Source organism: Ambystoma mexicanum, chromosome 8, assembly GCF_040938575.1.
Source record: "Ambystoma mexicanum isolate Mex_15411 chromosome 8, UKY_AmexF1_1, whole genome shotgun sequence".
NCBI classification, from domain to species: domain Eukaryota; kingdom Metazoa; phylum Chordata; class Amphibia; order Caudata; family Ambystomatidae; genus Ambystoma; species Ambystoma mexicanum.
Window position 1 is genome coordinate 1,514,346,032 of NC_090929.1, and position 17,852 is coordinate 1,514,363,883.

At 48.3% G+C, this 17,852-nt stretch overlaps 1 protein-coding gene across 6 annotated transcripts in view; it reads right to left on the reverse strand.

Moving 5' to 3' along the window:
- The window catches only part of SH3PXD2A (SH3 and PX domains 2A), a 1,212,758-nt gene that overhangs the window by 108,480 nt on the left and 1,086,426 nt on the right, over positions 1–17,852 (reverse strand). For all 6 annotated transcript variants that reach the window (XM_069611721.1, XM_069611718.1, XM_069611722.1 and 3 more), the window contains one exon: positions 3,221–3,338. In XM_069611721.1, coding sequence (XP_069467822.1) covers positions 3,221–3,338 — 118 coding nt within the window. The remainder of the gene's footprint in view (positions 1–3,220; positions 3,339–17,852) is intronic.

Below are 17,852 nucleotides of genomic sequence, written 5' to 3' on the forward strand. Positions count from 1 at the left end.
GGTTGACTCAACATAGCCCAAAATGTTCGGGGGTGGGCTGCTGCAGTCCAGTCAGCTCAATGGTGTTGCGCCACGGAAACAGCATCAGGCCCAAGCGTCTGCTATAAATAGTTGTAGTAAGCCTTGAAAAAGCCCCATGAGGGCGAAACACGCTTTCTTGATGTTTAAACAGTGTTTAAATACTCAGCCACATTTGCATACATGTGCCTTTTTTTGCTTTTAACATAAGTTGGTGGCACCGGTGCGACCATTTGATTGCATGTGAAATAGATCACAATTTTTTCAAGAGGAAGACACGATTATCTCATTGATTAGGCATGCAGCCGGGCGGAGCCCCCAAAATAATCCACATTTCCTTAAGTGGGAAAATCAGGGTACAAAACACACTTGCACCACTTGGCAAGATAGCGCAGGGAGTTAAGCAATGCAGGGATATGCTTGCAACCTACGGGTCAAAGGTACGAATCACAGCAGCGCGGGCCCAGCATATCACCTTTCTGAGATCACCAACATGAACACTGCTGAGTTGTGGTGACAGAAAAATTATTACTTGCTTTGCTGGAAACTACGAAACCAGGCGAGTAGGCACTATATAAAACAAACCATGAATGGTTTCCTCCCACCTTATTGTGCTCATGTGCTCATGCAGATTGCGCTGGTGAAATCCCAGCTAAAAAAGTGCTTGGAGGCCCTCATTCAGGAATGAGGCACAACTTTCCAGAGTAACGCCTAGATTCATTGCAGATTCACTTTCAGGGTGACAGTTACTACCAAACCTTGGCCTAATTTAGGTTTGTAATAACTTCACTAGAAAATAGCATTTTGTTTATTAATTTCCAGTTTTTACTTGGCGTGAACATGGCGAGGACACCAGAGCGCTGTACAATGAAAAACAACGTATAATCAACAGATTCACAAAACAAAAATTGAAGACACAGAAAGGAAGAATACATAGGAAACTAGAAGACAGTGTTTCAAAGACGGGCTTTCAATTATGTTCCGAGTTTTGAGCTGTTAGTTTGGACGTGGACTGGGAGCAAGAGAATTGGAACATGCAGTAGTCGCTCCGAAAGTTCTCCTAGAAGAAGAGGATTGATGAAATGCAGAACCTTCCAACTGAAGGAATCCTTGGAAAGCGATCCTTCGGTCTTTAAAAGGGGGCATATAGGAATTTAAGAGGAACCAGTCCATAAGTAGGAGATTAGTGGGTTACCTGGAAGACCTGCTCTAAACTTGAACAGGATGTTTCAGGTAGGCTCCTAAGAAAATCTTCCTAAACACCATGGCAGTCAAGTAGTCCACGGGACTGCCTTTACTGTGAGGACGGTACATAGGGCCTCATTACAAGTGTGTCAGACCGGGATTATGGGTGCCGGTGGCACCGTACCGGCATCCATTTCCGGACCGCCACACTACAACTCTGGGAGCAGGGGCTGTTGGGCCCAGCAGGTCCGACCTACAGAGTATTCATGGAAGCACAGGCACTGTTAGCAACGTTGCCGGCGCTTCTGTGTCCCCATTCCCATTGAGTTCTATGGGGCTCCATGGGAATGGGGACTAACATTTTCTGGCGCCTGACTTCCCGATCCACCGGGACTTGTAATGTGCCGGTGGCACCGGGAAGTCAGGCCCCGGAAAGTGTTACGAGTCCTATGGCAACCCGCCTGAAGCACCGGCAGGGCTACCGCCAAACTCGTAATGAGGCCCCTAGAGTTAGTTTCTGAGCACAGCAAGAGGTTGGTCGGGGTGATCAACAGGGACCCATGAACTCGGAACGACTACGGTTCCACAAGATTCTGCCCAGTGACACAGAGTGCCAATGGAGAGCAATTCTGGAATGCGACTGTGGCACTAGATCCGCTTCTTTAAATGATCCTGAACCGGTCTGGTGTACATTGGAGTGAGCTGAAAAGCCCCCTGCTCGGTGCAGCTGCACACACGATATGCTTCTCATGAATTGTCTAATCTTCATTTTTTCCAGCTTGATTTCTTATTTACCCCTTTCCAGTACCCCTACCTCCTATCTGTGTCTTGTTTTTGTTTTGAGTTGACCTACAATGAAAAGACACACTTCTGCGTGTAAACCAATACAAATATGTCACTGCTTAGTACCACAGGGGAAATAAAGCACGTATACATAAAAAGGTGCACACAGTCGTATACTAAACAACCTATTGTCTGGTACTAAGAGTTAAAATGAAACATACAAGAGCAATAATTTAGAGGAATGAAGACCTTGTAAATGTTCCTTCTTAGCCAGTGCTTTAAGTGGGCCGGGGCCACCCTGGGCCGGGCTCTGGCAGTCTCCAAAAAGTGGAGCTAAACTGGGGCCCTCCCGGGGCCCCCTGGTCCCACCATAATGGTGGGACACATTATCCCGCCGCGGCCGCAACGTGAGAGGTGCCTGCATTAAATCAGGCAAGCTGACAGAAGTGCCAGCCAGCCACAGCTGTCCCTTTGTTTCCCCTGGGCACCGAGGCGTCTTTAACCCTGGGCGAACCTGAGGATTCCAAAAAATATTTAGAGGTTTATAAAAGATGGCTTGAAAAGTGCACAATTCAAGCCATCTTTTATAAAGCTTTGCCGACTGACAAAGACGCCTCGGGCTTAGTCCATCATCAGAGCTTTATAAAAGATGGATTGAATTGTGCACTTTTCAAGTCATCTTTTATAAACATAGAAATGTTTTCAAAACATGGCTTGAAAAGTATGCAAACCATAAGGTATGCACACAAATATATAAATATTATATATTTGTGTGCGTACTTTACTATGGTTTGCGTACTTTTCAAGCAATTTTTTTATAAACATAGAAATATGTTACATATTTCTATGTTTATAAAATATGTCTGCATACTACACAAACCATAGTAAGGTACGCATACAAATATATAAATGGTTACATACATTTACATATTTGTTTGCGTACCTTAATACAGTTTGTGTACTTGTTGAGACCACGCCCATCCACAAGCCACGCCCCGAATATCCACCGTCGATTTCTTACCCCACTTATAGCCCTGTTCTTAGCAGATGGCTTATGCATGTTTATTTATACGTGAACACGCATGCACATATATTCCTGCAACAGACCACGGCATCTTTGCACATTAACAGAGTTTCCATTGCATACCCCTGGTTCTCTTGCCGGCACGCGCTCATTTCACATCTCGTCATCACGCAGCGACATTTCACATCTCGTCATCACACAGCGACCTACCTGATATACCACCAGCCCTCCAGGTTCTTCTGAATCACGTCCACCGAGACCCCTTTTTCGAACCCGATTTCGTCCTTCCCCTGGCTGGCGTAAGGTTGCACCGTGACATATTTCTCTTCTAGCCCAGTGGACAAAAACAATGGAGAAAAAACATGTTTTTTTAATAAGTGTTTCAGAAACTCCACAAATCGCGACATAGGTCCCTCCCGGCTTCCCAGGGTGCACATCATCATTGGTCAGGCATGATGACAATTTGGCTGGCCCTCGCTTATCAGCAAGCAATGCTGGCCTCAACGCCAATAGTCTGACAATGTCCTTCCCACCAGGCCCCACAATCTGGTGGGAAGCGATAACAATGTCATTGCCAAAGAAGTACAGTACAGAGCTCCTGCCAGTTGGCTCTCTACCTCAATTGTCTTGGATAATAGCGAGATTGTGTCCGTACCAGGTGGCCTTGTGATCGCCGAGGCACGCACTACCATGAATACTCAGAAGGTCTATGTGCAATGGGAGCAATGGGAGCACAACTACTGAAAGCAGCCTTCCTCCTTTGCTGGCAACATCACTCACCCTGTAGTATTTGAGGTGGAGGAGCAGGAAAAAGAGTCCACAATGCTTTGATCTGGTATAGGAACAATATCCTAGCAAATCAAGCCAGGGCGTGATTGCGGAGGTGCCCAGGCAATGTAGAATGAGGTGATAGGGAAGTCTAGTTATGGAAGCCATGCGATGGGAACATCATAAGGCCAACTTTAAATGAACTTATAATTAGCTTGGAAGGGACGGCATACGTTTGCACTTATGCGCAATCTGTTCCCATGGTGATCATTTGCTTTGTTCGGGGAAGGTGTGAAAATGTAACCAGGACAGATTGGCAGACCGAGCGGTCCTTGCTACTTAACACCGATTCCCAAAACAATATAAATGGATTCCTCTGGACTCCACCGGCCTTCACTTTGAGCTAAGAGCAGGTGGATTCCACACGTATCCCAGCGTCTCCGCCCGCATCACAGTCGCAAGCAGGTGGAGATGCTCCCACGCTTGGCAGGTTGAGAAAATGGGGGCGTAGGGATCATAACTTGGAACCGTGCCCCAACCCGCCTCACAAATAGGATAACATCTCCAAACGAGGCTCAAACCATGCATAAAGCGTTTTTTTATGGTTTAACCGATTTTTCAGATGCTCCCCAACAGATCCAAACAGAGCCCCTAAGAAAGTTATCCAGTTTAAAGGTATGACCCTATGTGCAGGAAAGATAGCCATGGGGCAACAGGTTTGTTGTGGAAGCAAGACAACGCAGAGCAACACAGGTTTGAATCCCCGTCCCGCTCTTCAAGACTGTTAGGGTGAATCCACTCTGCCTCCTACGGCCCAACAAGACACAGAAGAGACCAATTGCGCAGCTGGGAAAAGGCTGCAGACCCCGCCGGATGCCCGTATGCTACCAGAGTCGAGACAGCTGCCTAGGAACCATTGGTACCTCTGAGAAAGAAGCAAACAGGTACACAGGTTGCTGGGAGCTGTTAGAGGTCTGGGGGAGCAATGGGGTGAGCTGAGGAACTGGAAATAGAGGGTCTGCGACCCTGAAGCAAATGAAAGAGTTGCATACTTGGCAGGAATGTGAAACAAGTGGATACACGTAACAGTACAAGTCTGGGACCCACACCCAAATAAAGCATCAAGAATAATAGGCTCTGGGACCTTGAGGACAAAAGAAGCAAACAAGGAAGAGCTCTATGCTTGGCATGGAAATAAACCAATCAGACACGATGCTGCATTGCATGTCTGGGACCTGCACCCATGTGAGAAACCAAAGTTTAAAGCGAAGAGGGTCTGGGACCCTGTGAGAAAAAGAGAGATAGTCCACAAGAGAACATTTGCCTGGCAGGAGAGTGAGCCAAGCTGTGTAAAATATTGCAGGAGAGTGAGCCAAGCTGTGTAAAGTATTGCATGAGAGTGAGCCAAGCTGTGTAAAATATTGCAGGAGAGTGAGCCAAGCTGTGTAAAGTATTGCAGGAGAGTGAGCCAAGCTGTGTAAAATATTGCAGGAGAGTGAGCCAAGCTGTGTAAAGTATTGCAGGAGAGTGAGCCAAGCTGTGTAAAGTATTGCATGTCTGGGACCCACAACTACATAAGACGTTGAGAATAAGAGGATTAAAAACATCAGAACTGACTAAAGGAATCTTATGCGTGGTAGCGGACTATGCCAAATTGATAGGATAAAGAAGTATGAACCCAAGATGCGTTCCCTCCGGGATTGTTTAGCGACATTTTTTCAAAAGGGGAAAGGGCTCAGAGCCTAAAGGATCAGAAGTAAGATAAGAAGTAGACTAAGGGAAAGGAACAGAACCCTAACATTGGAATCCTGCACTTGGTTGCTGAGCCCAACAAGCTTGTGGGATAAAGAACTGCGAAGTCAAGAAACGGTTCCTTGTGATTTACCCAGTGACTTAAGATAAGAAGTAGTCTAGGGAAAAGGAGCACAACCCTAGCATTGGAATCTTGTATTTTGGAACATTATTTTGCATCACTTTATTACCAGCAAAACTGGGAACCTTCCTGTTGGTTGAAAACACAAAGAACACTTTTTACTTTCAGCAGAGATCATACTAAGGCTATTAGTGTTAACGACAGAAGTAGGTTTTGGGACACGTCAATGACAGACATTTTAGTTTTGGATAATTTGACTAGTTGAGGCAGGAAAACTCCTCTTAGCTTTAGGGATAGAGAGGCCTTTTTCCAACCCTCTTATTAATTAATAAATGTCTATATCCAAAAACATACCACCATTGTGTCCGAGCCTTACTTCTGCACCCTTACATTATATATATGGGATACATTACTCACCGTAATCGTATTTCTGATGCTTGTATCTGCTTAGATTCACATGCTGTGCATAGGCCGACATCTAGTGGAAGCTGCAGAGTATTACAGTTTGTTTTTCGAAACTCGAAAATGGGCGTCGACACAGGCGTGCCAGTAATACTATCCCTAGTATGACGTCCACTGTACCCAAGATCCCTCACGCGTCTGGGATCCTCAAATTGTATTTTTTTTCTGACATGAGGAAGCATGAGGAGTAGCGTGAGTACAGATAATCCAAGCAGATAGACAGAAAGGTAAGACTACAAGCAATCATGCGCCTTCTCTCGGAGGGGAGGAAGGGTGGGTCGCATGTGAATCTAAGCAGATACAAGCATCAGAAATACGATTACGGTGAGTAATGTATCCCTTCTGAGGCTTGTGGAATCTGCTTAGATCACATGCTGTGCATAGATTAGCGAGCAGTACCCGAAGAAGGAGGTGGGATGTGAGAAGGGTCATGAGCAAACAGGTGTCTTAGAACCGCTTGTCCCACTTGTGTATCTGTCTTGGAATGAGTGTCAATGCAGTAATGCTGAGTAAAAGTGTGAATAGAGCTCCAAGTAGCTGCTTTGCAAATGGTGTCGAGGGGAACATTTGCAATGAAAGCCAGAGTGGCCCCAATGCCTCTGGTAGAATGGGCCCTTGGCGTAAAAGGCAGAGTTTTTTCAGAAAGAGAGTAACACAGCTGTATACAGTTGATAATCCACTTCGAGATCGCGCCTTTAGAGACGCGATCCCCCTCTCTGCCTGTAGCTACGGAGACAAACAGTTGATCTGTTTTTCTTAGCGGTCTGGTCTTATTTACATAGTAGAGGACCGCCCTACGCACATCAAGGGTGTGTAGTTTCACCTCAGCCGAGCTTTGCGGGTTCTGGAAGAAAGCCGGAAGCTCGATGGACTGGTTTACATGGAATTTAGATATAACTTTAGGTGAGAACCTAGGGTGTGTGCGTAAAACCAGTTTGTCTTTGTGGATAATAAAGAAAGGATCTTGCACTGACAGAGCCTGAATTTCACTGACCCTTCTTATGGAGGTAATGGCTACTAAGAAGGCCGTTTTATAAGTCAGGTGTTTGAGACTACTTTTATGCATGGGTTCGAAAGGGGGCCCCATGAGCTTAGCTAGCACCACATTGAGGTCCCATCCTGGCGGTGGGTTCGAAATAGGAGGGTGAAGTCTCTTTACTCCTTCCATGAAGGCTATAACTACTGGTACTTTCCACCACGATACTTAGTTATGGGATGTGGTGTAAGCCGAGAGGGCTGCCAGGTGTACTTTCAGAGAGTTAAAACCCAACCCTGCATCCAGCAGGTGGAGCATGTATGTTACCACGTTGGAAGGAGTGCAATCAACTGGGTTGATTTGTTTATTCTGGCACCAAATAACGAATCTCTTCCACTTGTCAAAGTAACAGTGCCTTGTGTTTGGTTTCCTGGATTCTTTTAGGATGTCCATACACCTCTGTGGTAAATTGAGATGGCCAAACTCTATGACCTCAGGAGCCATGCTGCTAGGTTCATTGAGTTGGGTTCCTGGTGCACTGTTAGACCTTGTTGCTGGGACAGTAGGTTGTACCAGGCTGGGAGTTTGATGGGCTCGCACAGCGCCATCCTGCGTAGGTGTGGAAACCATGGTTGTCTCGCCCACATGGGAGCAACTAGGATGAGCGTCATCGATTCCTTGTTCATCTTGTACACCACCTTTCTGATGAGAGGGGTTGGTGGAAAAGCGTACGCAAACATCCCTGACCAGTTCATCCACAGGGCGTTCCCTTGGGAGTCTGGCTGGGGGAACCTGGATGCAAATCCTGGGCATTGTTTGTTTTCGCTTGTGGCGAATAGGTCTATAGTGGGGAAACCCCACTGAGAGAAGAGATCTTCTACGATCTCTCTGTGAAGGACCCATTCGTGTTCTTCTGGAAGGGAGTCTCTGCTTAGGGCATCCGCTAGGGAATTGAGCTCCCCTGGAACATGTTGTGCTGATAAGAAGATGTTCCGTCTGAGTGCCCATATCCAGATTTTCTGGGCAAGCTTGGACAGATTTGGCAAATGAGTCCCTCCTTGTTTGTTCAGATAGAACATGGCTGTCGTGCTGTCCGTCCGGATCTGCACCGACAAGTTTAGTAGATGGGGCTCGAACGCCCAAAGCGCTCGGAATACTGCCAGAAGCTCTAGCAGGTTGATGTGGTTCTTGGCTACTGAGTGAGACCAGAGACCCTGAGCTGTGTGGTGGAGATGGTGAGCTCCCCACCCAGTCAGGCAAGCATCTGTAGTTACCACTGCTTGTACTTCGGGATCGTAAAAGGGTTTACCCCTTGCGAGATTCTCTCTTGTCCACCAGTGTAAGCTCTGTACGAGTGTTGGCGAAACGACCACTAGATCGTCCCACTGACCACTTGCCTGAGACCACTGTTTCGCCAACCATTCCTGCATGGGACGCATGCGCAGACGCGTGTGGGGGACCAGGTAAATGCATGACGCCATCATGCCCAGTAACCGCATTGCTTTGCGTACCGTTATTTGTTGACCTGACTGATAATGTGGAATTTGTAGTAGTATATTCCGAATTCTTTCTTCCGAGGGGAAGGTCAACCCTTTCTGAGTATCTAGGATTGCTCCTAGGAACTGTTTTGAGGTGCTTGGCACCAGACTTGACTTCTTCTCGTTGATAGAGAAGCCTAATTCGTGGAGGAGGTCGATAGTCCTCTGAATGTTTGACCTGCAAATTCTTGGGGTTTCCCCCGTTATGAGCCAGTCGTCCAGATAAGGGTACACTGGGATTGCCTCCCTGCGTAGGTGTGCAGCTGCCACCGCCAGTACCTTGGTGAATACCCTTGGTGCTGAAGCTATCCCGAAGGGCAGTACCTTGAATTGGTAGTGGCGACTGTCCACTTTGAAGCGCAAGTATTTTCTGTGCGCCGGGAGCATGGAAATATGAAAATAGGCATCTTTCATATCCAAGGTTGCCATGTAGTCCCCCTTTTTTAGGAGGGGGATTACCTCTTGTAGCGTGGTCATACGGAATTTTTGGGGCTTGACATACTTGTTGGCAGGCCGTAAGTCCAATACTGGGCGCATTGTCAAATCTTTTTTTGGCACAAGGAAGTAAGTTGAATAGATACCCTTGTTTACCTGGTGTCCTGGGACGAGTTCTATCGCGTCCTTTTCTAGCAGAATGGCGATCTCCTCGAGAAGGATCTTCTGATGTTCTAAGGAGTGTATTTTTTGTCGTGGAGGGTGGTTCCGGGGACGCTGCAGTAATTCTATACAATATCCTGTGGACACTGTTGACAGCACCCATCTGTCTGAGGTGATCCCTTCCCAAGCCTGGGTGAAGTTGGAAATGCGTCCCCCTACTGGGGTTGCGTGAGAAGGGACCCTGAACTGAGCGTCACTGCTTTGGCGGAGGCGTGCCACCTCCCTTGTTGGGGCTGCCTCTGCCTCTTCCACGACCTCTTTTGTTACCTTTACTGTAACTTTGGGTAGATTGCTGGTTGCTGTTCCATTGTGTACCCTGTCCTTGGGCATAGTTGCCTGTTTGTGAATTTTGGCCGCGTGGGCGACGAAAATTACTGTTCCCCCTCTGGTTCGGGGGTTTGTTGGTAAGCTGGCCAAGGGATTTGAGAGTCTCGTACTCGTCCTTGGCATTTTTAAGTGCGTCTTCGACCACTTTCCCAAACAATAGATCTGGTTCCACCGGCTTGTCTATTAATGACGCCTGTGTTTCTGTCTTGAACCCCGACTGCCGTAACCACGCATGTCTCTTGATAACAGTAACTTCTGCTATCAATCTTCCTGCGTTGTCTGCAGCGTCGAAAGTTGCTTTCAAAATGCAACCAGACACGGCTCTCCCTTCTGCCGAGATCCGCGCCAACTGGCCCTTTAACGGTTCAGGAGCAGAGGCTATGAGCGCCGCAACCTCTTCCCATTGATGGCAGTTGTAACTTGCCAACAGGGTGGTGGAGTTTGCAATCCTTGCTTGGTAGGCGGACGTTGAGGCTACCTTCCTGCCAAACCCGTACAGTCTTTTGCTCTCCTTGTCGGGAGGAGCTTCTGACGACGATAAGGGTGTCCCAGCCCTCTTCCGAGTGTTGGTAACCACTAGGGAGTCTGGTTTAAGATGACCTCTTATATAAAGAGGGTCAGACTGGGCTGCTCGAAAATGTTTTTCGACTCTGGGGTTGACGGCTCTGGTGAGGTTAGGATTCACCAGGGATGGATCTATTCTACGTTGGATGGATTTAAGGATAGGGATGGTCTGAGCGACCGGCCTCCTCTCTCCCACCAACTCTTCTGCGAAGTCCCTTTCCTCCTGTACACCGTGGGTGTCGATGTGAAAATGTTCTGCTGCGCGAGCAAGAACTTCATTAAGGAGGGGTTGGTTATCAACTGGCGAGTCGGTAACTGGGGCTTCGCTCTCTACCGGGGAATCTACTCTGTAAATTTCTTCATCTTCTACCTCCTCCAGGTCCTCATCCTCCGCATAGTATTCAGACCCGGTTCGTTCCTCCATAATTGAAAACTCCTGGTCCCCTTCAGGGAAAGGTTGTCCTTGGTATCTGGGGTGTGGAGTAGAGTATGGAGTAGAGTAAGGCTGCACCTCGAAGGGGTCAGGTCTTTCGAGCCGGGCCTTTTTACTTAGGGGGATAGGATCAGAGGAGCCTGAGGGTGTGGCCCCTTGAGGGTCATACGAAAGGAAATGTTCTGGGTTTTTGTCATAAAAATCCGCTAAGGAAGACATTCTTGACATGACCCTGTCTATGTCCTCACTGGACCATTCTTTGGAACGGGGTATGACTTTAGTAGGCAACTTAGAGGACTTATCAAGGGTACCCTTGCTGGATGTTGCTGTCCCAGTAGATTTATGTTTATCTGTCTGCTTGGGGTGGAAGGATGGTCTTACAGGAGTGGAAGGCTGAGCTTTCCGCTGTTTCCCTCCCTCCCCGTGCGTGGAAAAATGTTTTCCCTGCCCCTTAGAGGCCCCAGAGACTTTCGACGCCTGGCGCCGAGGGTCGGGAGAGGTATTTTGTTTCGAGCGTGGGGCCTCGCTGGTGTTAACTGCGCTCTCGGTCTCTTGGAGCGCGGCCTGGGGGTGGAAGTCGTCTTCGTCTTCCGACGATCGAACTTCCGTTAATCTAGGGAGCGAGGCACTCTTGGCAAGAGTGGATGATTGCCTTGCGTCATGAGGCGATCTCGATCGAGAGCGCCCAGAGGACACCGAGTCGGACCGTTCTATCCGTGCCTCTTTCCGAGAAGTCGACGTCGTCGAGGTTCGGTTGGACTTAGTGTGCTTAGTGTGTGTAGGTGTAGCGCTTGCGTCGCCGGGGGTCTTCCCCATAGCCGCCCTGCCGGACAACCTTCCGAGGTCGGGGACCTGCGCTCGGCAGTCTTTTGACGCCGTAATGCCCTCGCCGTCCGAAAGTACGGCGTCGCTGCCATCGCTGAAGGCGCCCTCCGCTGCCATGGCTGCCTGCCTGGCGTGGTGGGCCCAACGCTTTGTCGAACGGTCCTTAAGTGTTTTAGGTTTAAACCTACTACACGCTCTGCAGTTCGCTTCGGGGTGGTCCCTCGGCAAGCAGAGATTGCACGTGGCGTGCCTGTCGACCCAAGGGTATTTGCGATTGCACTTGGGGCAGAATTGGAAAGGGGTACCCTCCATACGCACCTTGAGGCAGCGGGCTGATAAGTGTAGGAAATATATAAGGTGTACCTATATACCAAGAGTGAAGAGTATGTACCACCCCCCACTCTCCCTACTTGCAGGGCCGAGGCCAGCGGCCTACTAGGCCCGGGCCGAGGCCAGCGGCCTTCCGAGGCCCAGATCCGTCGTGCAGCAGCCGACGGTCGATGTCTTCTCCAGCCGTCGTCGAGATCGATGGTCGACGTTGGGGTGGGGAAGGATGTCAATAAATAATTTTAAATTGCAATATAATAGCAAAAGTATGGCTAAGGCCAGGGGACTCCGCAAGATGCTTCCGACCAGTATGGCGGAAAAAAACAATCTGAGGATCCCAGACGCGTGAGGGATCTTGGGTACAGTGGACGTCACACTAGGGATAGTATTACTGGCACGCCTGTGTCGACGCCCATTTTCGAGTTTCGAAAAACAAACTGTAATACTCCGCAGCTTCCACTAGATGTCGGCCTATGCACAGCATGTGATCTAAGCAGATTCCACAAGCCTCAGAAATATATATATATATGTGTGTATGTATGATAGTTTATTTATATAGCACCTATACACAATGCATTTCAAAGCGCTTCAGGGCAAGGGAGGGAAGAAGGGAAAATACAATGACATTCTTACAGGCCATGAACAGTAAGGATGTGAAATTAACTATCGTACTCGGCCTGACGACATTTCAGATAGTGCAAGAGCTGAGACATAGATAAGGAAGGGAGGGGGAGAGTGGGAAGGAAATGGAAACAGACAGATGAATACCGTACCAGGCATGACGACATTTCTGGTAGAGCCGGAGGAAAACAAAAAGGTGAGGGAGAGGGGTGCAGAAAGGGAGGGGAGGAACCAAACAAGCGACTAACGTACTAGGCCTGACAACATTTCAGATAGTGCTGGAGGGAGGGAGGGGGAACAGTAAGGGGATGGGGGAGCGACAGACTAGGTTGCTATCATACTAGGTCCAGGGACAATTGTGATAGAGTAAGTGCATAGAAGAAAGTAAGGGAGGGAGGAGATAGGAAAAGGGAGAGGCGAGGGGAGGAGAGAACAGAGAGTAAGCAGTCCAAAAGAGTGGAGAAACAAGAGGGGAGAGCAAATACAATATATATATAAAATAAATGTTAAGTGGGACATTTTTGTAGGGAATAGGGGTTTTAATGGAAATGTTACGTAGATTTAAAAGTGAAGTAGGGGAAGGACGTTATTTATATATATATATATAGGGACATTAGGTAGAAAAGGAGCACAGGGGAGGTACCCTGGCGTGAGGTACCGCAATAGTGTGACGGCCTTCCCGAGGCCGCCTACCGCGATGGGACCATCCACAGAGGCCAACCTCTGGCCTCACACCCCATGTGGGCGATACCTCTGTGTTTAAGTAAGGAGTCTGTTCGGCAGGCTCATCCTAAGGGTGCTCGCGACCCCTCCCATGAAGGGTGAGATAATGTAGCAGGTGCCCATTTAGTTGGCGATCACGTTGGGGGAATCCTAGGGTAAAAGGTTAAACGTTTAAATGTGTTTTTTTATCAATAAAGAGGTGTCCCCTTTGTGATCCCTATAATATTCACCCTGTTTTCTGTGCCCCTTAGTCATCCAAGAACTCAGGGTGTAGCCCATCTCTGGTTTTCAGCAATTCTATTTTGCAGGTGCAGTGCCCCTCCCGACCTAGCGGGCCCTGGGGTGGCGGTGATGGCATCCATGGGGACTCTCCCTGACCTAGGCCAGGAATAATGTTCCCTGGCTTGGGTTAGTGTCGGGAAACATGGGCTACATCAGTAAATTAGACTGTAGTCGAAGATGGAAATGCATCAGCCATTGCATATACGAAGCTGATGGTCACAGAATGGTGCAGGGTGTCGTCATCTTATTCTCGCGAATCATAAACCGATTTACTCAGTTCCATAATTCTTGCTTTGAAACAGATTCAAATATCTCTTCGTCTGCTTTTCTTTTTCACAAGATGAGTCGGTGTTGCTAAGCGATGAACAGGCAATAACAAACACACGAATAAACACACAACCCAATAAGATACTGAGAGAAGTACAGTGTTGGCGGGAAGGAAACACTAAAGAAATTGGAAGGCCAGTCTAGAAGCCTGAAATCCAAACAGAGCTTTATGTGCTGGACTTGATCCCGTGGCTCTACTGAGACTCGAAAAGGAGGAGTTTGTCAGCATTGAACAGTCCATGCACAAGGATAGCCAATATCCGCTTTCCCAGCACGCGCAGGGCCATGAACGTACAACCACTAACTTTAGGGCATCCGATGCACCATATCAGCATGCACAGTTCCAACCACCGCCACATGGGCAAGTACCAACAGTTGCCCCTCCTAGTCTGTCACGGCTCCTACCAGCACCACCGTCACCACCGTCTCTGCAGCAGCCTCCTTCCCCCCCATCCATGCAGCACCTCTCATGGCAGATGGCAAGAGGGTATGTTGCGTGTGCGGACCCTCAAGGAACCCACATTGCCTGGGGTGGTGAGGTGGGGGGCCGGCCACTTCCACTACCCTGCTCGAACCTCCTCCATTGCCAAGCACACTGGCGGTCACTGATGAGGAGCTCAGCCAGCTGCAGACCTGTGATACTGTGCCAGTGGAGTTCCCCAAGAAGGAGGGCTCATGCAGGCGCCCAGCAACATCTACGGGAGAAGGACTCCCATAATCACCCCCATCTTCAGCTTCAGAATGACAGCCAGAAAACAGGGGACAATGATGATGAGGGGAATGGTCTTGGAGGCGCTGTTGGTGCAGGCAGTCACCTTCCTGGAGCACACCACCTCCTGCTGGGGCTGGAGTGTCCTTTCCCTGTGCAGCTGGCTGCCTTGCCCCTTTCTATCATCACCAGCAGTGCAGGATGGGCTTGGAGAAGAGGCAGGCTACCCAAGCGCAGGTGGCAAATGAGACAGCGGAGGAGATCCCTGGCATCTGGAAGGCAATGGTGAGACTGGGAAAGAAGGTGGGGTGGGAACTCTCCTGCCAGGGTAGCATGGAGGAGAACATGTCGGCGGCATCAGCTTTCCAGTGCCAGAGGACGTTGGTGTTCACGGCGTCCATGGGGGCTTCACCCTTCTCTTTGGAATACTAGAGAGGAGAGAGGAGACCCTGGCCAGAGTCACAGCGCCCCCAGAACCAGCCTCTGCCAGTGGTCCTCACAGACTGCTGGTCTCCCTTGCTAGTCCGCGTGAGTGGGTACAGAGGTCACAGAGGCGTTCTATTGGGATGTGGGGGCACATGAATTGTCCTCATGGAAGGTGTGGGTATCTTTGGGGATAAGGGAGCAGCTGGTTATTGTTAGGGTGAAATAAGTGGGTGGCTGCCATTGTCAGTATAAGTTTGACAGGACAATGGTGGACTTGGTCATATTTACATTTGAAGGGGGCAGTGGCATGGACACCATTGCTATATATTGGCTTCTCGTCATGTGTGTACATTTATATCAAAATAGAATTGTGTACAAGTTCTCTCATTTCTTGCTTCTCTGGTCTCATTGTCTGGACCCTGCTCTTCAGGTCTGGCATGGACACATGCCAAGACGGTGAACATTTTACTTTACTGGACCTCCTGACAGAGACCTTAGTATTTTTGTTGAGGTGGGGCAAACCCCCATAGAAATAGGGCAAGATAGGTTCTTCCTTTTCTTGTACTTTTTTAAATAAAAGTGTGTATCAACAAATATGCCACCACTGTGTCAGACCTGTACTTGTGCACCCTTACACCATGCACATACTTTCACCGCCCCCACCACAGAAGGCATCAACCATACTGAATCCAGACTCTTTGCCATTTCTGCCTTACCCATAGTGCCAGGGGTACTTGGTTGCTCCACATACCCTTGCCCTCACCCCCATGCAAGACAAATGATCCAACTGGTGGTCAGGCCCTTAGTATTTTAGGTAACTTTGACTGCTCTATTTGTTTGCACGTCCGCTATATGCCAATAGTTTCTCCTATCATGCTTTAATTAAATCCAGCCTTCTTTTCCCCCTTGCAGACTGTGTAGTAATAGTAAAGCGGGAGGGCTGTGACATTCCAGAACGCGTGAGTCCCGGCTGTCCGGGCGATGGAGAAACCATTACAAACTGTTGGCTTTTTTTTACTTCTACGTCCCGTCCCCTTTCTTTAATACTTACGGTTTGGGCTTTTTTCTGCACCTCCCCACTGATCCCCTTAATAAATGCTCTATGCAAAAGTGGCTGGTTCCATATTATTAAAATCGTTTGTTTAAGAATGTGACCCTATTCTTGGGTTTCCTACAATCATTCCTGATAGGTGCTCCTTGGGCTCATCAGAGATGTGCTTGTATGAGCAGAAAAGGATTAAACAATATTATTCTAGATTGATTGCACTGCATGTTGTTGTAAAGGGTTATTTATAATGGTTAATACCCAGAGGTTTCTAAGCGCGACCCGGGGATCGAACCTGTGTTGCTCCGCACTTCCAAGACCAGCTGCGTTGGCCCTGAGCTATCCTCCCCAAGCCTGTTAAATAAATATTTTCATTTGACTGACGGCAGTGGCTATGCATGAGGTCATAGAAATGTTGTGAGTCATACAAACGATTTTGAACACGTTGTTGTTTTAATGGGAGCCAATGCAGAGTCTTCATGGCTGGCGCAGTGTGGTCTGTCCACTTTAGCCCAAAAACTAGAAATGATGCATGGTTCTTGTGTCAAGTCAGTTGATAAACTTCTTTAAAAAGAAAACGAAAAAAAACACAGTTTGACGAATAGTGTTACCTGACGACCTGCCTATTATTTACACTATAAAAGGGTGTAAAATAAAGAGGAAAATAAAAGACAGAGAGATGGGTAGGATAATACTGGCTGGGAAACAGTGGGCTGTGGAGATTGGAAAACATGTTAAAAACAAAATAAAAAATATACACATTTTTCAAAGAAAAAAATCGTCAGTTGAGAGCTTTTGCGGAAACAGCAAATCACCCTCCTGAGAAAGTGGGTTCTGAGTGTGACGAGTTTGTGCCGCGTTCTAGCCCAGAGGCCTGTGTTTTCTGGCCTGTACTAATTGCATTCTGAGCGAGTGGGTTCTGAGTGTGACGAGTTTCTGCAGTGTTCTAGCCCAGAGGCCTGTGTTTTCTGGGCTGTAATAATCGCATTCTGAGAGAGTGGGTTCTGAGTGTGATGAGTTTGTGCAGTGTTCTAGCTCAGAGGCCTGTGTTTTCTGCGCTGTAATAATCACATTCTGGGAGAGTGAGTTCTGAGTGTGACGAGTTTGTGCGGTGTTCTAGCCCAGAGGCCTGTGTTTTCTGGCCTGTAATAATCGCATTCTGAGAGAGTGGGTTCTGAGTGTGCCGCATTCTAGCCCAGAGCCCTGTGTTTTCTGGGCTGTAATAATCGCATTCTGAGAGAGTGGGTTCTGAGTGTGACGAGTTTGTGCGCTGTTCTAGCCTAGAGGCCTGTGTTTTCTAGGCTATAATAATCGCGTTCTGAGAGTGGGTTCTGAGTGTGACAGGTTTGTCCGGTGTTCTAGCCCAGAGGCCTGTGTTTTCTAGGCTATAATAATCGCGTTCTGAGAGTGGGTTCTGAGTGTGACAGGTTTGTGCGGTGTTCTAGCCCAGAGACCTGTTTTTCAAGGCTGTAATAATCATATTCTGGGAGAGTGGTTTCTGAGTGTGACGAGTTTGTCCGGTGTTCTAGCCCAGAGGCCTGTGATTTCTAGGCTGTAATAATCGCATTCTACGAGAGTGGGTTCTGAGTGTGACGAGTTTGTCCGGTGTTCTAGCCCAGAGGCCTGTGATTTCTAGGCTGTAATAATCGCATTCTACGAGAGTGGGTTCTGAGTGTGACGAGTTTGTTCGGTGTTCTAGCCCAGAGGCCTGTGTTTTCAGGGTAGTAATAATCGCATTCTGAGGGAGTGGGTTCTGAGTGTGACGAGTTTGTGCAGCATTCTAGCCCAGAGGCCTGTGTTTTGTGGTCTGTAATCATCGCATTCTGAGAGAGTGGGGGCTGAGTGTACCGCGTTATGGCCCAGATGGCTGTGTTTTCTGGCCTGTAATAATCGCATTCTGAGAGAGTGGGTTCTGAGTGTGACGGGTTTGTGCGGTGTTCTAGCCCAGGGGCCTGTGTT